Below are 17,087 nucleotides of genomic sequence, written 5' to 3'. Positions count from 1 at the left end.
TTATGATATGTATTTTGCTTGAGTATATATAGGTCTTCATCAATGCTGGGTTATATGTTTTTTTTTACACATAGATTATTATATAACTTTTGTGACGGTATGCGAGGTGAGGTGGTGGATGATAGGTATGTTTCACCTCGCATGCGCTCTGTTGTCAGGGACTGAACCGGAATCCGGCCCGGGTTTTTCCAGCCTCTGTGGCAGGCTTGGTTCCGGTCCAGAGATTATGGTCCACTGGAGTTCACCTCCAGGTGGACTTTAAATAAACAGGAAGAGAGCACAGCAGGGCTCTCATGTGCTGAGTCTCAGGACTGTAACCTGTGTTGCTGAAGAGAGAGCTATGTTTGGATGCGGGAAAAACAAAAGGTTTGCTTTACCATTTGTGTTGTGGATGTTGGGGAGCAGCCCCACACCGTATAGTCAGGGCACGACTGTATAGCTTAGCGCCAGACGGCAAGGATTTACTTTATGTTTTGTTTGTTTTCTGCTGTGCAAACCTTTGTGCCTAAATAAACCTGGCAACAAGCCAGATTTTCAAGGAAACTGCCTGCTTACGGACTGTCTGTTCAGAAAAAGGTGATCCCCACGAGCTAATCTCCCACACGTGGTGGACTCAGCGGGCATTTTCTGAAAATGGAGGAAATGTTAAAGGCCCTGCTACAGGCCAATGCCGCTTAGCGGGAATCCAACCACCAAGTCGCAGAGGCCGCTGCAGCACAACAGGCCGCCCAACAGGAGATGAATCGGCAGTTTGCAGAGGCTCTTGTGGAACTGAAAAAGGGGTTCGCACCTCCTGCGCAAGGGGAACCAAAATTGGTACGTGCTTCCAACCACCTACAGAAGATGACACCTACTGATGATGTTGAGGCCTACCTTGCGACTTTTGAGAGAGTTGCTGTCCGCGAGGAGTGGCCAAAAGAACAGTGGGCGGGGCTAGTGGCCCCGTTCTTGACCGGGGAACCTCAAAAGGCGTACTTTGATCTCGAACCGGATAAGGCCCAGGACTATGAGACACTGAAGACGGAGATACTTGCACGCTTGGGTGTCACCATGGCAGTCCGAGCCCAGCGTGTGCATCAGTGGAGTTACTCCAGCAGCAAGCCACCTCGCTCTCAAATGTTTGACCTGATCCATCTCACCAGGAAGTGGTTGCAGCCAGAGACCTTGACCGGCCCTCAGATCGTGGAGCGGGTAGTAATGGACCGGTACCTGCGTGCGCTCCCTGCGACACTGAAGAAGTGGGTCGGACAGGGGGACCCCAACACTGCAACCCAGTTGGTGGACCTAGTGGAGAGGTACCTTGCTTCTGAGGACTTGCTGAATCCGTCTATGCCCCACCGTGGAGCGTCTTGGGATGCAAGATCACCCCCAGGATCTGGTAAGACTGTTCCAGGGTTCAAAAGCAGGGGTAATGTTAAGACTGATTTTGCAGCTAATGAGACTGTGGGTCCTAGACCTGGAGACTGGCCAAAGAAGCCAGGAAGGTCTTTGGGACCCTTCAAAGGACTGGGGGTAGAGCACATACAGTGTTATCGGTGCCATGCATTTGGGCATATTGCTGCAAACTGTCCTTTAAATGATGAACCTATGCAGTGTGACTATGCTTACAGGAAAGACACATTTCTCTTTTTGCACAGGTCGCGTGTACTGCAGCATGTTCGAGTCACACCGAGAGACAAATGTGTGCTATTTGTGTGGATGGAAAACCACTCACAGCCCTGCTAGACTCGGGTAGTGTGGTGACACTAATCAGGAAGGATTGTGTAAACCCCAGCAAACTACACCCCAGTACTATCGGGGTCATTTGCATTCATGGGGACACACGGGACTACCAGACAGCAGTGGTTGAGGTTGATTCAGTCGGGGTGGTGCCGTCGCTGCTTCACGAAGCGTTAGTGGGGAGAGATTTTCCCCATTTTTGGAGCTTATGGGAAGGCAAGGGGAGACTGGTAGATAGAGCTCCCCCTGCTGGGGAAGCACGGGAGCTGTCGCCAGATCCTTTTTTCCAAAGGGACGTTGTTGAAGAAGCAGGAGATCCTCTTCCTTTCCCTGTCCTGGCTGGGGAGCCGGAGGACCGGGAAGCTAGCCCTCAGTTCGAGTATAATGAACGGGAGAACGTCTCTGACCCTGACAGTGAGAGTAGTCCAAATGTTATGCCAGATTTAGAAGTCAGGAGAGAGGATTTCTGTACCGAACAACTGCGAGATGTCACCCTCATTAGAGCTAGGGAAAATGTTAAGATGGTGGATGGGGAACCGGTGGTCCCTAACTGGGTGGTGTCCTTCCCCTACATGGCCCTCAACAACAATTTACTGTATCAGGTGATAAAATGTGGAGAAGACGAGGTCGAACAGTTACTGGTTCCCAAACCCTTCCGCAGGGTCGTACTAGACCTGGCACATAGTCACGTGATGGGGGGACATCTCGGCGTTGAAAAGACCAGGGAGAGAATCGCCCGGAGATTTTTCTGGCCTGGGTTGCATGCAGATGTCAGGCAGTACTGTGGGTCGTGCCCCGAGTGCCAATTGTCAGCACCGGCGCCCCATTTTCGCAGTCCCCTGGTCGCTCTACCAATAATTGAGGTCCCTTTTGAACGGATTGGCATGGACCTGGTGGGGCCAGTGGTGAAGTCTGCCTGGGGTCACCAGCATATTCTGGTAATCCTGGACTATCCGACACGCTACCCCGAGGCCATCTCCTTGCGTAACACCTCCGCTAAGACTATCGCCAAGGAGTTAGTCCAGGTGTTTAGTCGAGTCGGGATCCCAAAGGAGATCTTAACCGATCAAGGCACCCCATTTATGTCCAGGGTCACCAAGGAACTGTGTAAAGTATATAAAATTTCCCATCTCCGCACCTCTGTCTACCACCCCCAAACGGATGGACTTGTGGAGCGATTTAATAAAACGCTGAAAAGTATGTTGAAAAAGGTGGTGGACAGAGATGGGAAAAATTGGGATTTTTTGCTACCATATCTCATGTTTGCCATACGCGAGGTTCCGCAGGTGTCCACAGATTATTCCCCCTTTGAGCTTTTGTATGGTAGACATCCCAGGGGGCTGCTAGATGTCGCTAAAGAAACATGGGAAGGAGAGGCCACCCCGTATCGAAGCGTCATAGAGCATGTCTCCTTGATGCAGGATCGAATCGCAGCTGTCTTGCCCCTGGTTCGTGAACATATCGAGCGAGCCCAGGAGGCCCAGAGGAGGGTCTACAATCGGGGTGCCAAGGTCCGTACTTTCAGCCCCGGGGACCGAGTGTTGGTACTGGTTCCCACGGTTGAAAGCAAGTTCCTGGCTAAGTGGCAGGGCCCCTTTGAGGTGGTTGAAAAAGTAGGAGAGGTAAATGACAGGGTCTACCAACCCAGGAAACGGAAGCCACAACAGATTTATCATGTAAATCTCTTAAAACCCTGGAAGGACAGAGAGACTTTGTTGGCCACGTCTCCGGCCGCAACAGTCCGGCGACCAGTGATCCCTGACGTCCCCATAACGGAGTCCCTATCCCTGGTGCAACAAAGTGACGTTAGGGCATTTTTGTACAAAAATAGAGACTTTTTCTCCCCCTTACCCGGACGAACCAACGTGATTCAGCATGACATAGTGACAGAACCTGGGGTTCGCGTAAATGTAAAGCCATATAGAATACCGGAGGCCAGGCGAGAGGCAGTCGCAAAGGAAATAAAAATGATGTTAGAGTTGGACGTGATAGAAGAGTCCCACAGTGATTGGTCGAGCCCCATAGTGCTGGTCCCAAAACCCGATGGCACTGTTAGGTTTTGTAACGACTTTAGGAAACTGAACAGTGTCTCCAAGTTCGATGCCTACCCGATGCCTCGGGTCGACGAACTCGTGGACAGGTTGGGACAAGCCCGCTACATAACGACCCTAGACCTGACGAAAGGCTACTGGCAGATACCCCTAACTGAATCGGCCAAGGAGAAAAAGGCCTTTTCCACTCCGGAAGGCTCGTTTCAGTATAAGCGGATGCCTTTTGGTCTGCATGGAGCTCCTGCATCATTCCAACGAATGATGGATAAAACTTTGAGCCCACATCGCCCGTATGCAGCTGCTTATTTGGACGATGTGGTCATCCACAGCCCAGATTGGGAATCGCACCTGCTCCGGGTACAAGCAGTGGTAGATTCTCTTAAGAAAGCAGGTTTTACGGCCAACCCAAAAAAGTGTGCCATAGGCCTGGAGGAAGCCAAATACCTTGGCTACGTTATTGGCCGGGGACTGGTCAAGCCCCAGACCAATGAGGTTGAGGCAATTCAAAAATGGCCCCAACCGATAAACAAAAAACAAGTTCGGGCCTTTATTGGCATTACGGGGTATTACCGGCGGTTTATACCCGACTTTGCCACCATTGCCGCCCCTCTGACCGACCTGACAAAGGGCAGAGGGTCGGCCATGGTTAAATGGAATCCTGAAGCTGAGGAGGCCTTCCAGAAGTTAAAGCGGGCCCTTTGTGTACTACCGGTGTTGGTAACCCCGGACTTCTCAAAGGAGTTTGTGGTACAGACGGACGCCTCTGAGGTGGGCCTAGGGGCTGTCCTATCCCAAACCAGAGATGGTGAGGAGCACCCAGTGGTATACCTGAGCCGAAAGCTGAACAAGCATGAAAAGAACTATGCCATTGTTGAGAAGGAGTGTCTGGCTATTAAATGGGCCCTAGACTCGCTGAAATATTACTTATTGGGAAGGTCGTTTAAGCTAGTCACCGACCATGCACCCCTAAAGTGGATGTGTGACAACAGGGAAAAAAATAGCCGTGTGACAAGATGGTTTCTGGCCTTACAGCCCTTTAAGTTTTCAGTAGAGCATAGGCCGGGCAAGCTCCAAAACAATGCAGATGCCCTCTCCCGCATGCATTGTATGCTGGGGACAGTTGCTCAGCTGCGGGGGCTAGAGCAGAGGGGGGGGGGGATATGTGACGGTATGCGAGGTGAGGTGGTGGATGATAGGTATGTTTCACCTCGCATGCGCTCTGTTGTCAGGGACTGAACCGGAATCCGGCCCGGGTTTTTCCAGCCTCTGTGGCAGGCTTGGTTCCGGTCCAGAGATTATGGTCCACTGGAGTTCACCTCCAGGTGGACTTTAAATAAACAGGAAGAGAGCACAGCAGGGCTCTCATGTGCTGAGTCTCAGGACTGTAACCTGTGTTGCTGAAGAGAGAGCTATGTTTGGATGCGGGAAAAACAAAAAGGTTTGCTTCACCATTTGTGTTGTGGACGTTGGGGAGCAGCCCCACACCGTATAGTCAGGACACGACTGTATAGCTTAGCGCCAGACGGCAAGGATTTACTTTATGTTTTGTTTGTTTTCTGCTGTGCAAACCTTTGTGCCTAAATAAACCTGGCAACAAGCCAGATTTTCAAGGAAACTGCCTGCTTACGGACTGTCTGTTCAGAAAAAGGTGATCCCCACGAGCTAATCTCCCACACCTTATTTATTGATTAATACTATTACATCTCATTCTCTATATTTATTATAGAACTGGTTATGGCGTGGTATGTGCGTCACTATTTTTGTATCTTAGTTGATGTTTTTTTCACATAAAGAGGAATACACATACTTTTATATGCTTGGCAGTGGGCATTGCTTTGTACAGGCTAGAAAAACGGTCTTGTTAAAATCTGGCCCCCTTGGATTGCCTTGACTTTTCAGTTGACCCATATTTTTACACTGCCTGGCTAAGTCAAACAAAGTGCAGAGGATGCGGCAGTTGCAGAGAGAGCAGAGACTCTAGGTGTAATGGCAACGCCCCTGTTGCTCCTAGAGGCTCATTCGCATATAATAAAATATAATTTTTCTCAGCAATGCCAGAACATAGGAACATGGGACCAACACACATGTCTTCAGCTGCCAAGTGCACATACAACAGGTCAGACAGTGTCATAGGTACAAAACTGCTGACAGATGCCCTTTAGGCAGGACTTACACTAGTTGTATACACCGATATTGCTTTGCATTTTGGTACCTGTTTACGTGGGACGACATGCTGCCAACCAGTGAGCATTAACAGTATCTGCCAGCTGCTGAACAAGCAAATGATCATTGCCCTGTTTATCGTGGGCAGTGATTGGGAAGACTTGTTCAGCCAGTCATCGGCCGGTGTCGAAGGGCATTAACCCCTTACTGACCAGTCTATTGTGGGCCTTCCAAGAGCTACGTTTTTTATTTTTCCATCTATGTAGCAGTACAAGGGCTTGTGTTTTTTAATGGCACCATTTTGGGGTACACGTAACTTTCTGATTTTATTAACTCTTTCTGGGAGGGAGATGGGGAAAAAAAACAGCAATACTACCACTGAGTTTTTACATTCTAAATTTTGCGGCGTTCAATTTTCAGCATAAAAATAAAATAAAAACATGATGGCTTTATTCTCTGGATCAGTATGAATACAGCGATACCAAATATGTGTAGGTATTTTTTTTTTACGTTTTACTACTTTTCTGCAATAAAACCACTTTATTTTAAAAAAGAAGAAAATCTTTTTTGCATCGCTGCATCCCAAGACCCATAACTTTTTTATTTTTCTTTCTATAGAGCTGTGTGAGGGCTTGATTTTTGGGGGACAACTTGTAGATTTTATTGGTATTAGGCCTCATGCACACGAACATTGTTTGCTTCCATGTCAGTTTCGTTTTTTTGGCAGATAGGATGCAGACCCATTCATTTCATTGGGTCCGCAAAATATGCGGACAGCACACCGTGTGCTGTCCGTATCAGTATGTCCGTTCCGTAGCCCCGCAAAAAAATGTCCTATTCTTGTCTGTTTTAGGCATTGTTACAATGGATCCGCCCAAAAAACAGATGGCATACAGATGTAATCCGCAAAACACATACGGTCATGTGCATGTAGCCTTATGCTGGGGTAAATAACACTTTTTGATTGCTTGTTATTAAGTTTGTTTGGTGGTGACTAGGCAAAAATTAGCAATTCTGCAGTTTTTTTATGTTGTATAATTTACATAAGTAAATGGGAGGGAGATTTTATTTTTGCTATTTTTTTTTTCATTGAAATACGTTTTTTCCAGCCTGAGAACATTTAAGTCAGTCTTGGGGCCTACAACAGGTCTCAGGCTGCATTTACACACAAGGGCACCCCGCAATCTCATTTGCGAGGTGTCGATGGGAGACAGAGGGAGTCTGCTCCCTCTGTTCCCGTTACATTCAGCGGACGCCCTGGTCCGCGGCATGTAAGGGGTTAAACAGCCTGGATCGGCACTCCTGCACGGCGGCCCAGCCTAAGGCCTTAGTGACTATCGTAAAAAGGCATATTGGTGGTCTCTAAGGGATTAAAGGGGTCGTCTCACTTCAGCAAATGACATTTATCATGTAGAGAAAGTTAATACAAGGCACTTACTAATGTATTGTGATTGTTCATATTGCCTCCTTTGCTGGCTAGATAAATTTTTCCATCACATTATACACTGCTCATTTCCATGGTTACTATCCCCCTGGATCCAGCATCGGTGGTGGTAATTGCAAACTATTGGAAAAGGCACAGGCGTATCTGGTGGGCAGGGCTTTAGGAGCACGCATAGGCCACAGTCTTTACCTTTTTTTAAATATATTTTATTCATTACAATACAAAAATTCATGTCAATGTTACATTTGTGGTATTATAAAATCCATAAGTCCGTCAATTCTGATTTGTGAACATGATTAACCATAATTTCATACAGGTGCCCATAGGTGTGTAGATCTTAAAAGTCAAATGGAAATCTCACATACTGGGGGAAAAGTAGGATCCACCCGGAGCTTAATAAAGCGGATACGCGAAACACCTCTTTTGACGTAATATTATCTATAAAAGGCAGGGATCAGAGGCCTGCAACCCAGACGGCCGCCAGGCAACAAACGCGCACCACGTGCGCCCACTTCCGAGCATGGGTGAGCACAATCGGCAGGATTAACAGTCATGTGGCCAGTCACCTGATACACACATAAACCATGCGTACCGGGCTTACAGCGATCTTTGATCACAAACATTTCGTAAAGCAAGAGAGGGGGTCCAGCAGTCTTCTATCACAATGGTGGAAAAACCACTTGCATGTTTTACTGCCTCATCCCCATATAGTTAAGAATTGAATGTTGATGCCCTCCATAACCGTGCCTCACATATATTCGAATTAGTGTCTCATATGCCAAAAGACTCAGATTGAGTATCACTGGCAGTTAAAGAAAATGTGGACAGAGACATAGCCGAAAACTGACTCTGTCCCATTAAGAGAACACATAATAACACCCATACCACACATGTGTCATGTCGCTGACCTCATGTCTGACAGGAAGAACCGCGTCTCGGGTCACGCCCGTTGCCCAGCACCCCCGAAGTCCCAAGCCCCGGACCCCCGCCCATAAACCGCACGGTATTATGGAAAGATCATAAAATTTAACCATTATTTAATGCCGGTGGGTCCTGCCATCCCCCAGCATTCCTTGAGATACTCCAGTGCTCAGATGTGACTTCGCGTTCTTCAGAGTTACAATTCATATAGAAAAGACCAGACTGATAAGATCTTCCCCAGCCCAACGCCCCAACCCACCACCCCCCCCCCCTCCCCCCTCACCTTGCAGGAGGAAAAGAATAATAAAAAATAAAAAAAAATAAACGAAAAGAAAAAGAAAAAAGGGAAAATCCGGATTAGTTAACCGTGTCCCAATCCTTCCACAGTTTACCCCACTTTAGGTAGGATCCTCTTTGTTTGTACAGAATCTTCTCATAACTTTTCACTTTCTCAACCAAACTCAACCAGTTACTGCAGTCTGGAGCAGAGGAGGAGAACCATATTCTCGAAATGAGAAGCCTAGCCAGAAACATCACCTTAATCAGCAGTCAGCGTTTTATAGGCTGGTAATTAACCTCCGATAAGTCTCCCAGGACCCATATCCTGGGGGACAAAGGAACATCAATGTTAAGTTTACGAGCCAGGTTAGTTTGGACCAGTCTCCAGTACCTGCCCACCATTGGGCAGTCCCAGAACAGATGTAAATGATCTGCCTCGGGAGCACCACAGCGTGGGCAGTCAGAGGAGGCTCTAATTCCTCTCCTGTATAACCATATAGGTGTCACATATATTTTGTACAAAATAATAAATTGTACAACAGTGTGGTTAAAATTGTGTGAAACAAACTTTAAAATTTCCCCTATATTCACCTCTGAAAGTAAGGAAGACCAGGATCTCTGTCCTGGAGAGAGAACATCCGAGAAATTTTTTTTCATTAAGTGTCTATAGCAATGTGATACTTTAACTCTCGTGACAACTTTCTTACAAATTAAGTCATGTAAAAATTCTGGAGAATCTATAGTAAAAAAGGGACTGTTAGAAGTGCTGAAAAGTGCTGACCTCAATTGAAAGTATGCATACCAAGCCACCTCACCTAGATTTGCCCTTTGCCTTAGCTCCATGAGGGGCAAAATTTGTCCGCCGCTGACCACTTGATGTAGGTACTGAACATTTTTGGTCCTCCAATACTGGTGCCAACTTAAATCATTTAAATTCAAAAGCTTTGAGTTATGCCATAATGGGGTGCAGATGAGTGATGCCTTAACTCTACACCAACTCCTCATAACTAGCCAAGTCTTTGTAGCCATTCTGCAGTAAAGTGTATACCCGATCTGTGTGTCTGATTAATAGTCAGACTCCAGTACGGTGAAAAAATCCAAAAAACCTGAGTCTTCCACCACTTTGCCCTTTTAATGACTGGGAAAATAGACATTTTTGCAGCAGAGTTGGGAGGCCACGAAGTAGCCCCTAAAATAGGGGAGGTTGAGACCTCCCCGATTGTAGGGCATAGAGAAGTAGAGTACCTTCAATCTCACGCGCTTCCTCCCCCATAATAAATCGTTGAGGATCCGCTCTATCAATCTAAAATACTTATCTGCAATCCATACAGGCGAGTTGCGAAGGACGTAAAGAACCTGGGGCAGCACTACCATTTTTATTAATGCAATTCTGTCCACTCTTGCAGGCAGAATTTTTTGCCATATCTTAATTTTAGCCCTCAACTTTATCAGCAAAGGAATCAGATTGAGTTGTAAATATTCCTGAGGTTTGGCAGAAACTGTTATCCCCAGGTACTATATTGAATCAGAGATCGTTAACTGGTTGTCCCAATCTCCTCGCAACTCGTCTATAGGGAGGAGAACAGTCTTCTCCCAGTTGATCTCCAAGCCAGACGAATCGGAAAAAAGACCAACCAGGTCCATTATGTGAGGAAGAGTGGTTTCTGTTTGATGAATAAAAACCAGGATGTCGTCTGCGTAGAGGGATACACGATCATACTTCCCCATTATGCCAAAACCGACCACCTTGGAATCCTGCCTTATACTAGCTGCTAAGGGTTCAATGTAAATATTAAATAAAAGGGGGGAAAGGGGACAACCTTGGCGGGTGCCTCTTCCTAAGGTAAAACTCTGTCATCGTATCGTTGATCCTAATCCTAGCAGCTGGAGAGTTGTATAATAACTGAACCATCGCCATAAATCTTGGGCCAAAGCCCACTTTTTTCATCACCTCCCAGAGAAAAGTCCACCCCACCCTGTCGAAGGCTTTGGTAGCGTCCAACGACAGGATGGAGCGGGCGCTGCACCTAGGGGACTGAATATTCATAAATAACCTGTGCAAGTTGTGATGAGTGCCCCTTTTTGGCATAAAGCCATTTTGATCTGGGTGAATGATGGTAGATATAACCCGAGAAAGCCTCCTAGCCAAAACTTTTGATAGTAACTTAGCATCAGTGTTTAATAAGGAAATTGGTCTATAGGAGCTCAATTCTACCGGGTCTTTATCCTTTTTAGGAATTAAGACAATGAGAGCCTCCATCATAGAACATGATAAATCCCCTTCCTGTATTGCTTGAGAAAAAACCTCTAACATCTGAGGAAGAATCACATCCCTGTACTTGCGGTAATATTCGCATGGAAGGCCATCTAACCCTGGCGATGAGTTCCCCGGGATAGACCCCAGGGCCTCATGAAGCTCCGAGAGAGACAACTCCTCTTCCAGATATTCTATTTGAGCTTTATTTAGGGTCAAAAGTGGAATTTTCTCCAAGAACCGCATCGCCAGGTCAGATGACAAGCCAGGAGAGGATTTGTATATCTGAGCAAAGTATTGTAGAAAGGTATCCCTAATTCCTTCTGAATCTGTTATAGTTTCCCCTTCTGCGTTGCGAATCGAAAGAATAGATTTATTTTTCTTATTTTGTTGTGTGATTATTCTGGCTAAGAGCTTACCAGGGCGTCCAGACTCCGAAAAATACTTTAAACCCTTAAAGAATACTCTGTGGTTTGCTTTCTCGATTACATATTTCTCCAAGGAGCAGCTAGCCTTCTGCATTTCTTCCCTGTTATATTCGGTGGGTTGACTGGTAAATCGCTCAGTTGTAAGTGCAGCAGTCTTGGCCAGTTCCTCCTCTTTTTTCTTAAATGTTCTCTTTGCTGCAGCAATCTCGCTTATAAAGACCCCCCTCAAACATGCTTTCAAAGCATCCCATACTATATCGATGTTAGCAGAAGGGAGGTTAACCTCCCAAAAGGAGGATATCAGTAATTTAATAGACTGATGGTTGTCCATAATAGTGAGCCAGTATGGATTCAGCTTGAATCCTAGCCCCCTGTTATCCTTATTCTCCCTGGTGCGAACCTCAATTAGTACGGGTGAGTGGTCCGAGACTGTTCTTACTCCATATCGTATCTTCTGGATATTGCTAGGTTGCTCTCATTAGTGAATGCTAAATCAATCCTAGACATTGCTCTGCCACCCCTGCTGACGCAGGAATATACTCTCTTTCCTCCGCCAAGATGTTCCCATATATCCACCACTCCAACCTCCAAACAGAACTGGGGCAGCGGGGAATTGCAAAGATTCCTCCCCAATTCTGCATCTAATGTAAATCTATCTTTTTTAGGGTCCATGACCGCATTAAAATCCCCCATCAGAACTAACCGACATTCTGGTCTCTTTTCAGAGAAAAGCAATAACTGGATCAGTGGATGCATTGAGAATGGCGGAGGTATATAAAAGAAAGCAAGGATGTAGCTATAGCCATGCAGCTTGCCATACAAAAAGATAAATCTGCCCTGATCGTCTATATAAGATTCTATCAGGGTAAAGTCTACGGAGTTATGAATCAGAACGGAGACACCCCTAGAGGAACCGCTAAAGGTGGAGTGGTAGGCTTGAGAATACCATCCCGTTGTCAGACGGGACACGGTTTCTTTGGCAAGATGAGTTTCTACTATGCAAATAATTGCTGGAAGATATCTTTTTAGTGCATCCATCACAGTCTTTACCTTTAATGTGTAAGCACGACTACTGCTGCTGTATTGCAGGGTGATCATAACCAAGGAAACAAGCATGTATAATGTGATGGAAAACTGAATCAAGCCAGTAAAGGAAGCAATATGGACAATCACAATACATTAGTAAGTGCCTTGTATTAACTTTAGCAGATGACATTCATAATGTAGAGAAAGTGAGACGACCCCTTTAACCCCTTAGGGACGCATGACGTACCAGTACGGCATGTTTCCCGAGTCCTTAAGGACCCATGACGTACCGGTACGTCATGAGTTTAAAATAAGATTGCGGCGCCTCGGGGGTTAATCCGAACGGGATGCCAGCTGAAATCATTCAGCCGGCATCCTGTCACAACGCCAGGGGGGGGAAGGGGTCATGTGACCCCCCGTATCGGCGATCGCAGCAAACCGCAGGTCAATTCAGACCTGCGGTTTGCTACGCTTTTAGCCGATTCTGATCCCTGCGGTCAAACTTAAAAATGCCCGAAACAAAGTTGAATTAACCCCTCCTGCACCCCTGAATGATTTATGTGGGCGGGTGGTGCAGGGGGGGTGTCGCAGGTGGTGCCCGCCTCCCCTTGAATAATCATTGACGTCTAGTGGGTATACCAGGGTGTCAGCAAATTGCTGACACTCTGGTATAAACGTCTGACATCGGTGATGCGATGTCAGCCGTTTAACCCTTTCCATACAGCGGTCCGTACAGACCGCTGTATGGAAAAGGTTAACACCTCAGGGGGGCACCCTCCCTCTCCCATCAGGGGGCTGCTGTGCCTTTGCAGCCCCCCGATGGGAGAGGGAGAGAGCCCCCAGACAGCCCCCCGACAGCCCCGTCCTTACCATTCCTCGTCTGCGCAGTTGTGGCTACAACTGAGCAGACGGGGAAAGTTCCCATGGCAACAGGACGCCTTCTCAGGCATCCTGCTGTCCATGGTGCTGAACAGATCTATGCTAAAGGCATAGATCTGTTCAGACAAAGTGTAAGTAAAATACAGTACAGTACCCTATATAGTGTACTGTACTGTATTATACAGACATCAGACCCACTGGATCTTCAAGAACCAAGTGGGTCTGGGTCAAAAAAATGAAAAAAAAAGTGAAAAAAGTTAAGATAAAAAAAATACACATTTATCACTGAATAAAAAAAAATAAAAAAAATACACTACACATATTAGGTATCGCCGCGTCTGTAACAACCCGATCTATAAAACGGTCATGTTACTTTCCCCGCACGATGAACGCCATAAAAATAAAAAAAATAAAAACTATGAGAAAATTGAAATTTTGCCCACCTTACTTCCCAAAAAAGGTAATAAAAGTAATCAAAAAAGTTGCATGTATGCCAAAATAGTACCAATCAAACCATCATCTCACCCCGCAAAAATCATACCCTACCCAAGATAATCTCCCAAAAACTGAAAAAACTATGGCTCTTAGACTATGGAAACACTAAAACATGATTTTTTTTGTTTCAAAAATGAAATAATTGTGTAAAACTTAAATAAAATAAAAAAAGTATACATATTAGGTATCGACGCGTCCGTATCGACCGGCTCTATAAAAATATCACATGAACTAACCCCTCAGGTGACCACCGTAAAAAAAAAAAAAACGGTGTAAAAAAAAATGCCATTTTTTGTCATCTTACGTCACAAAAAGTGTAATAGCAAGCGATCAAAAAGTCATATGCCCCCAAAATAGTGCCAATGAAACTGTGATCTCATCCCGCAAAAAATGAGACCCTACTTAAGATAATCGCCTAAAAACTGAAAAAACGATGACTATGGAAACACTAAAACATTTTTTTTTGTTTTTAAAATTAAATCATTGTGTAAAATTTACATTAAAAAAAATAGTATAAATATTAGGTATCGCCGCGTCCGTGACAACCTGCTCTATAAAATTACCACATGATCTAACCTGTCAGATGAATGTTGTAAATAACAAAAAAAAGTGCCAAAAAAGCTATTTCTTGTTACCTTGCCGCACAAAAAAAGTGTAATATAGAGCAACTAAAAATCATATGTACCCTAAACTAGTACCAAAAAAAAACTGCTACCCTATCCCGTAGTTTCTAAAATGGGGTCACTTTTTTGGAGTTTCTACTATAGAGGTGCATCAGGGGGGCTTCAAATGGGACATGGTGTCAAAAAAACCAGTCCAGCAAAATCTGCCTTCCAAAAACCGTATGACATTCCTTTCCTTCTGCGCCCTGCCTTGTGCCCGTACAGCAGTTTACGACCACATATGGGGTGTTTCTGTAAACTACAGAATCGGGGCCATAAATAATGAGTTTTGTTTGGCTGTTAACCCTTGCTTTGTAACTGGAAAAAAAATATTAAAATGGAAAATCTGCCAAAAAAGTGAGATTTTGAAATTGTATCTCTATTTTCCATTAAATCTTGTGCAACACCTAAAGGTTTAACAAAGTTAGTAAAATCAGTTTTGAGGGGTGTAGTTACCTTGAGGGGTGTAGTTTCTTAGATGGGGTCACTTTTATGGAGTTTCTACTCTAGGGGTGCATCAGGGGGGCTTCAAATGGGACATGGTGTCAAAAAACCAGTCCAGCAAAATCTGGCTTCCAAAAACCTTACGGCGCACCTTTCCCTCTACGCCCCGCTGTGTGGCCGTACAGTAGTTTACGGCCACATATGGGGTGTTTCTGTAAATGGCAGAGTCAGGGCAATAAAGATACAGTCTTGTTTGGCTGTTAACCCTTGCTTTGTTAGTGGAAAAAATGGGTTAAAATGGAAAATTAGGCAAAAAAATTAAATTCTCAAATTTCATCCCCATTTGCCAATAACTCTTGTGCAACACCTAAAGGGTTAACGAAGTTTGTAAAATCAGTTTTGAATACCTTGAGGGGTGTAGTTTATAGAATGGGGTCATTTTTGGGCGGTTTCTATCATGTAAGCCTCACAAAGTGACTTCAGATCTGTAGTGGTCCCTAAAAATTGGGTTTTTTGTAAATTTCAAGATTTGCTTCTAAACTTCTAAGCCTTGTAACATCCCCAAAAAATAAAATATCATTGCCAAAATAATTGAAACATGAAGTAGACATATGGGGAATGTAAAGTCATCACAATTTTTGGGGGTAGTACTATGTATTACAGAAGTAGAGAAACTGAAACTTTGAAATTTGCTAATTTTTCCAAATTTTTGGTAAATTAGGTATTTCTTCTATGCAAAAAAATGTTTTTTTTTTACTTAATTTTATCAGTGTCATGAAGTACAATATGTGACGAAAAAACTATCTCAGAATGGCCTGGATAAGTCAAAGTGTTTTAAAGTTATCAGCACTTAAAGGGACACTGGTCAGATTTGCAAAAAATGGCCAAGTCCTTAAGGTGAAATAGGGCCGAGTCCTTAAGGGGTTAAGGCGCTCCAATGTTCTGCAACTGTGTGTATGTAAGTTCAGTGGTGTTGCAAAGATTTTAATCAAGAGGAAGTGTAACCACATAACATCACAAAACAGAAGAAAACATTTCCGTCCAATCCACCCTGAATAACTTCAATTCAACAACAGTGTAAGGCATCATGCACACGACAGTATTTTTTCACGGTCCGCAAAAACGGGGTCCGTAGGTCCGTGATCTGTGACCGTTTTTTCGTCCGTGGGTCTTTCTTGATTTTTGGAGGATCCACGGACATGAAAAAAAATGTTGTTTTGGTGTCCGCCTGGCTGTGCGGAGCCAAACAGATCCGTCCTGAATTACAATGCAAGTCAATAGGGACGGATCCGTTTGACGTTGACACAATATGGTGCAATTGCAAACGGATCCGTCCCCCATTGACTTTCAATGTAAAGTCAGGAGTCCCTTTTATACCATCGGATCGGAGTTTTCTCCAATCCGATGGTATATTTTAACTTGAACGCCTCTATTTTAACGCCTCTATGTTAGAATATACTGTCGGATATGAGTTAGATCGTGAAACTCAGATCCGACAGTATATTCTAAGGCCTCTTTCACACTTGCGTTGTCCGGATCCGGCGTGTACTCCACTTGCCGGAATTACACGCCGGTCCCGGAAAAACGCAAGTGTACTGAAAGCATTTGAAGACGGATCCGTCTTCAAAATGCTTTCAGTGTTACTATGGCAGCCAGGACGCTATTAAAGTTCTGGTTGCCATAGTAGGAGCGGGGAGCGGGATACTTACAGTCCGCGCGGCTCCCGGGACGCTCCGGAGTGACGTCAGAGCGCCCCATGCGCATGGATGACGTGCCATGCGATCACGTCATCCATGCACGTGGGGCGCCCTGACGTCACTCTGGAGCGTCCCGGGAGCCGCACGGATGGTAAGTATACTGCTCCCCGCTACACTTTACCATGGCAAACAGGACTTTAGCATCCCGGCAGCCATGGTAACCACTCTAAAAAAGCTAAACGTCGGATCCGGCAATGCGCCGAAACGACGTTTAGCTTAAGGCCGGATCCGGATCAATGCCTTTCAATGGGCATTCATTCCGGATCCGGCCTTGCGGCAAGTCTTCAGGATTTTTGGCCGGAGCAAAAAGCGCAGCATGCTGCGGTATTTTCTCCGACCAAAAAACTTTCCTTTCCGGAACTGAAGACATCCTGATGCATCCTGAACGGATTTCACTCCATTCAGAATGCATGGGGATAATCCTGATCAGGATTCTTCCGGCATAGAGCCCCGATGACGGAACTCTATGCCGGATCCGGACAACGCAAGTGTGAAAGAGCCCTAACACAGAGGCGTTCCCATGGTGATGGGGACGCTTCAGGTTAGAATATACTAAAAGAACTGT

The 17,087-nt window shown here is 45.4% G+C and overlaps 1 protein-coding gene across 1 annotated transcript in view; it reads left to right on the top strand.

Annotated features, from left to right (window-relative positions):
- Nucleotides 1–512: 512 nt before the first annotated feature.
- Nucleotides 513–17,087, top strand: part of LOC122941650 — a 34,024-nt gene continuing 17,449 nt past the window's right edge. Inside the window, exon 1 of the mRNA XM_044299056.1 lies at nucleotides 513–1,378. Coding sequence (XP_044154991.1) covers nucleotides 739–1,378 — 640 coding nt within the window. The 5' untranslated portion in view covers nucleotides 513–738. The remainder of the gene's footprint in view (nucleotides 1,379–17,087) is intronic.

This window comes from Bufo gargarizans, chromosome 6 (assembly GCF_014858855.1).
Source record: "Bufo gargarizans isolate SCDJY-AF-19 chromosome 6, ASM1485885v1, whole genome shotgun sequence".
NCBI classification, from domain to species: Eukaryota; Metazoa; Chordata; class Amphibia; order Anura; family Bufonidae; genus Bufo; species Bufo gargarizans.
This window is presented reverse-complemented; position numbering and strand designations above follow the sequence as displayed.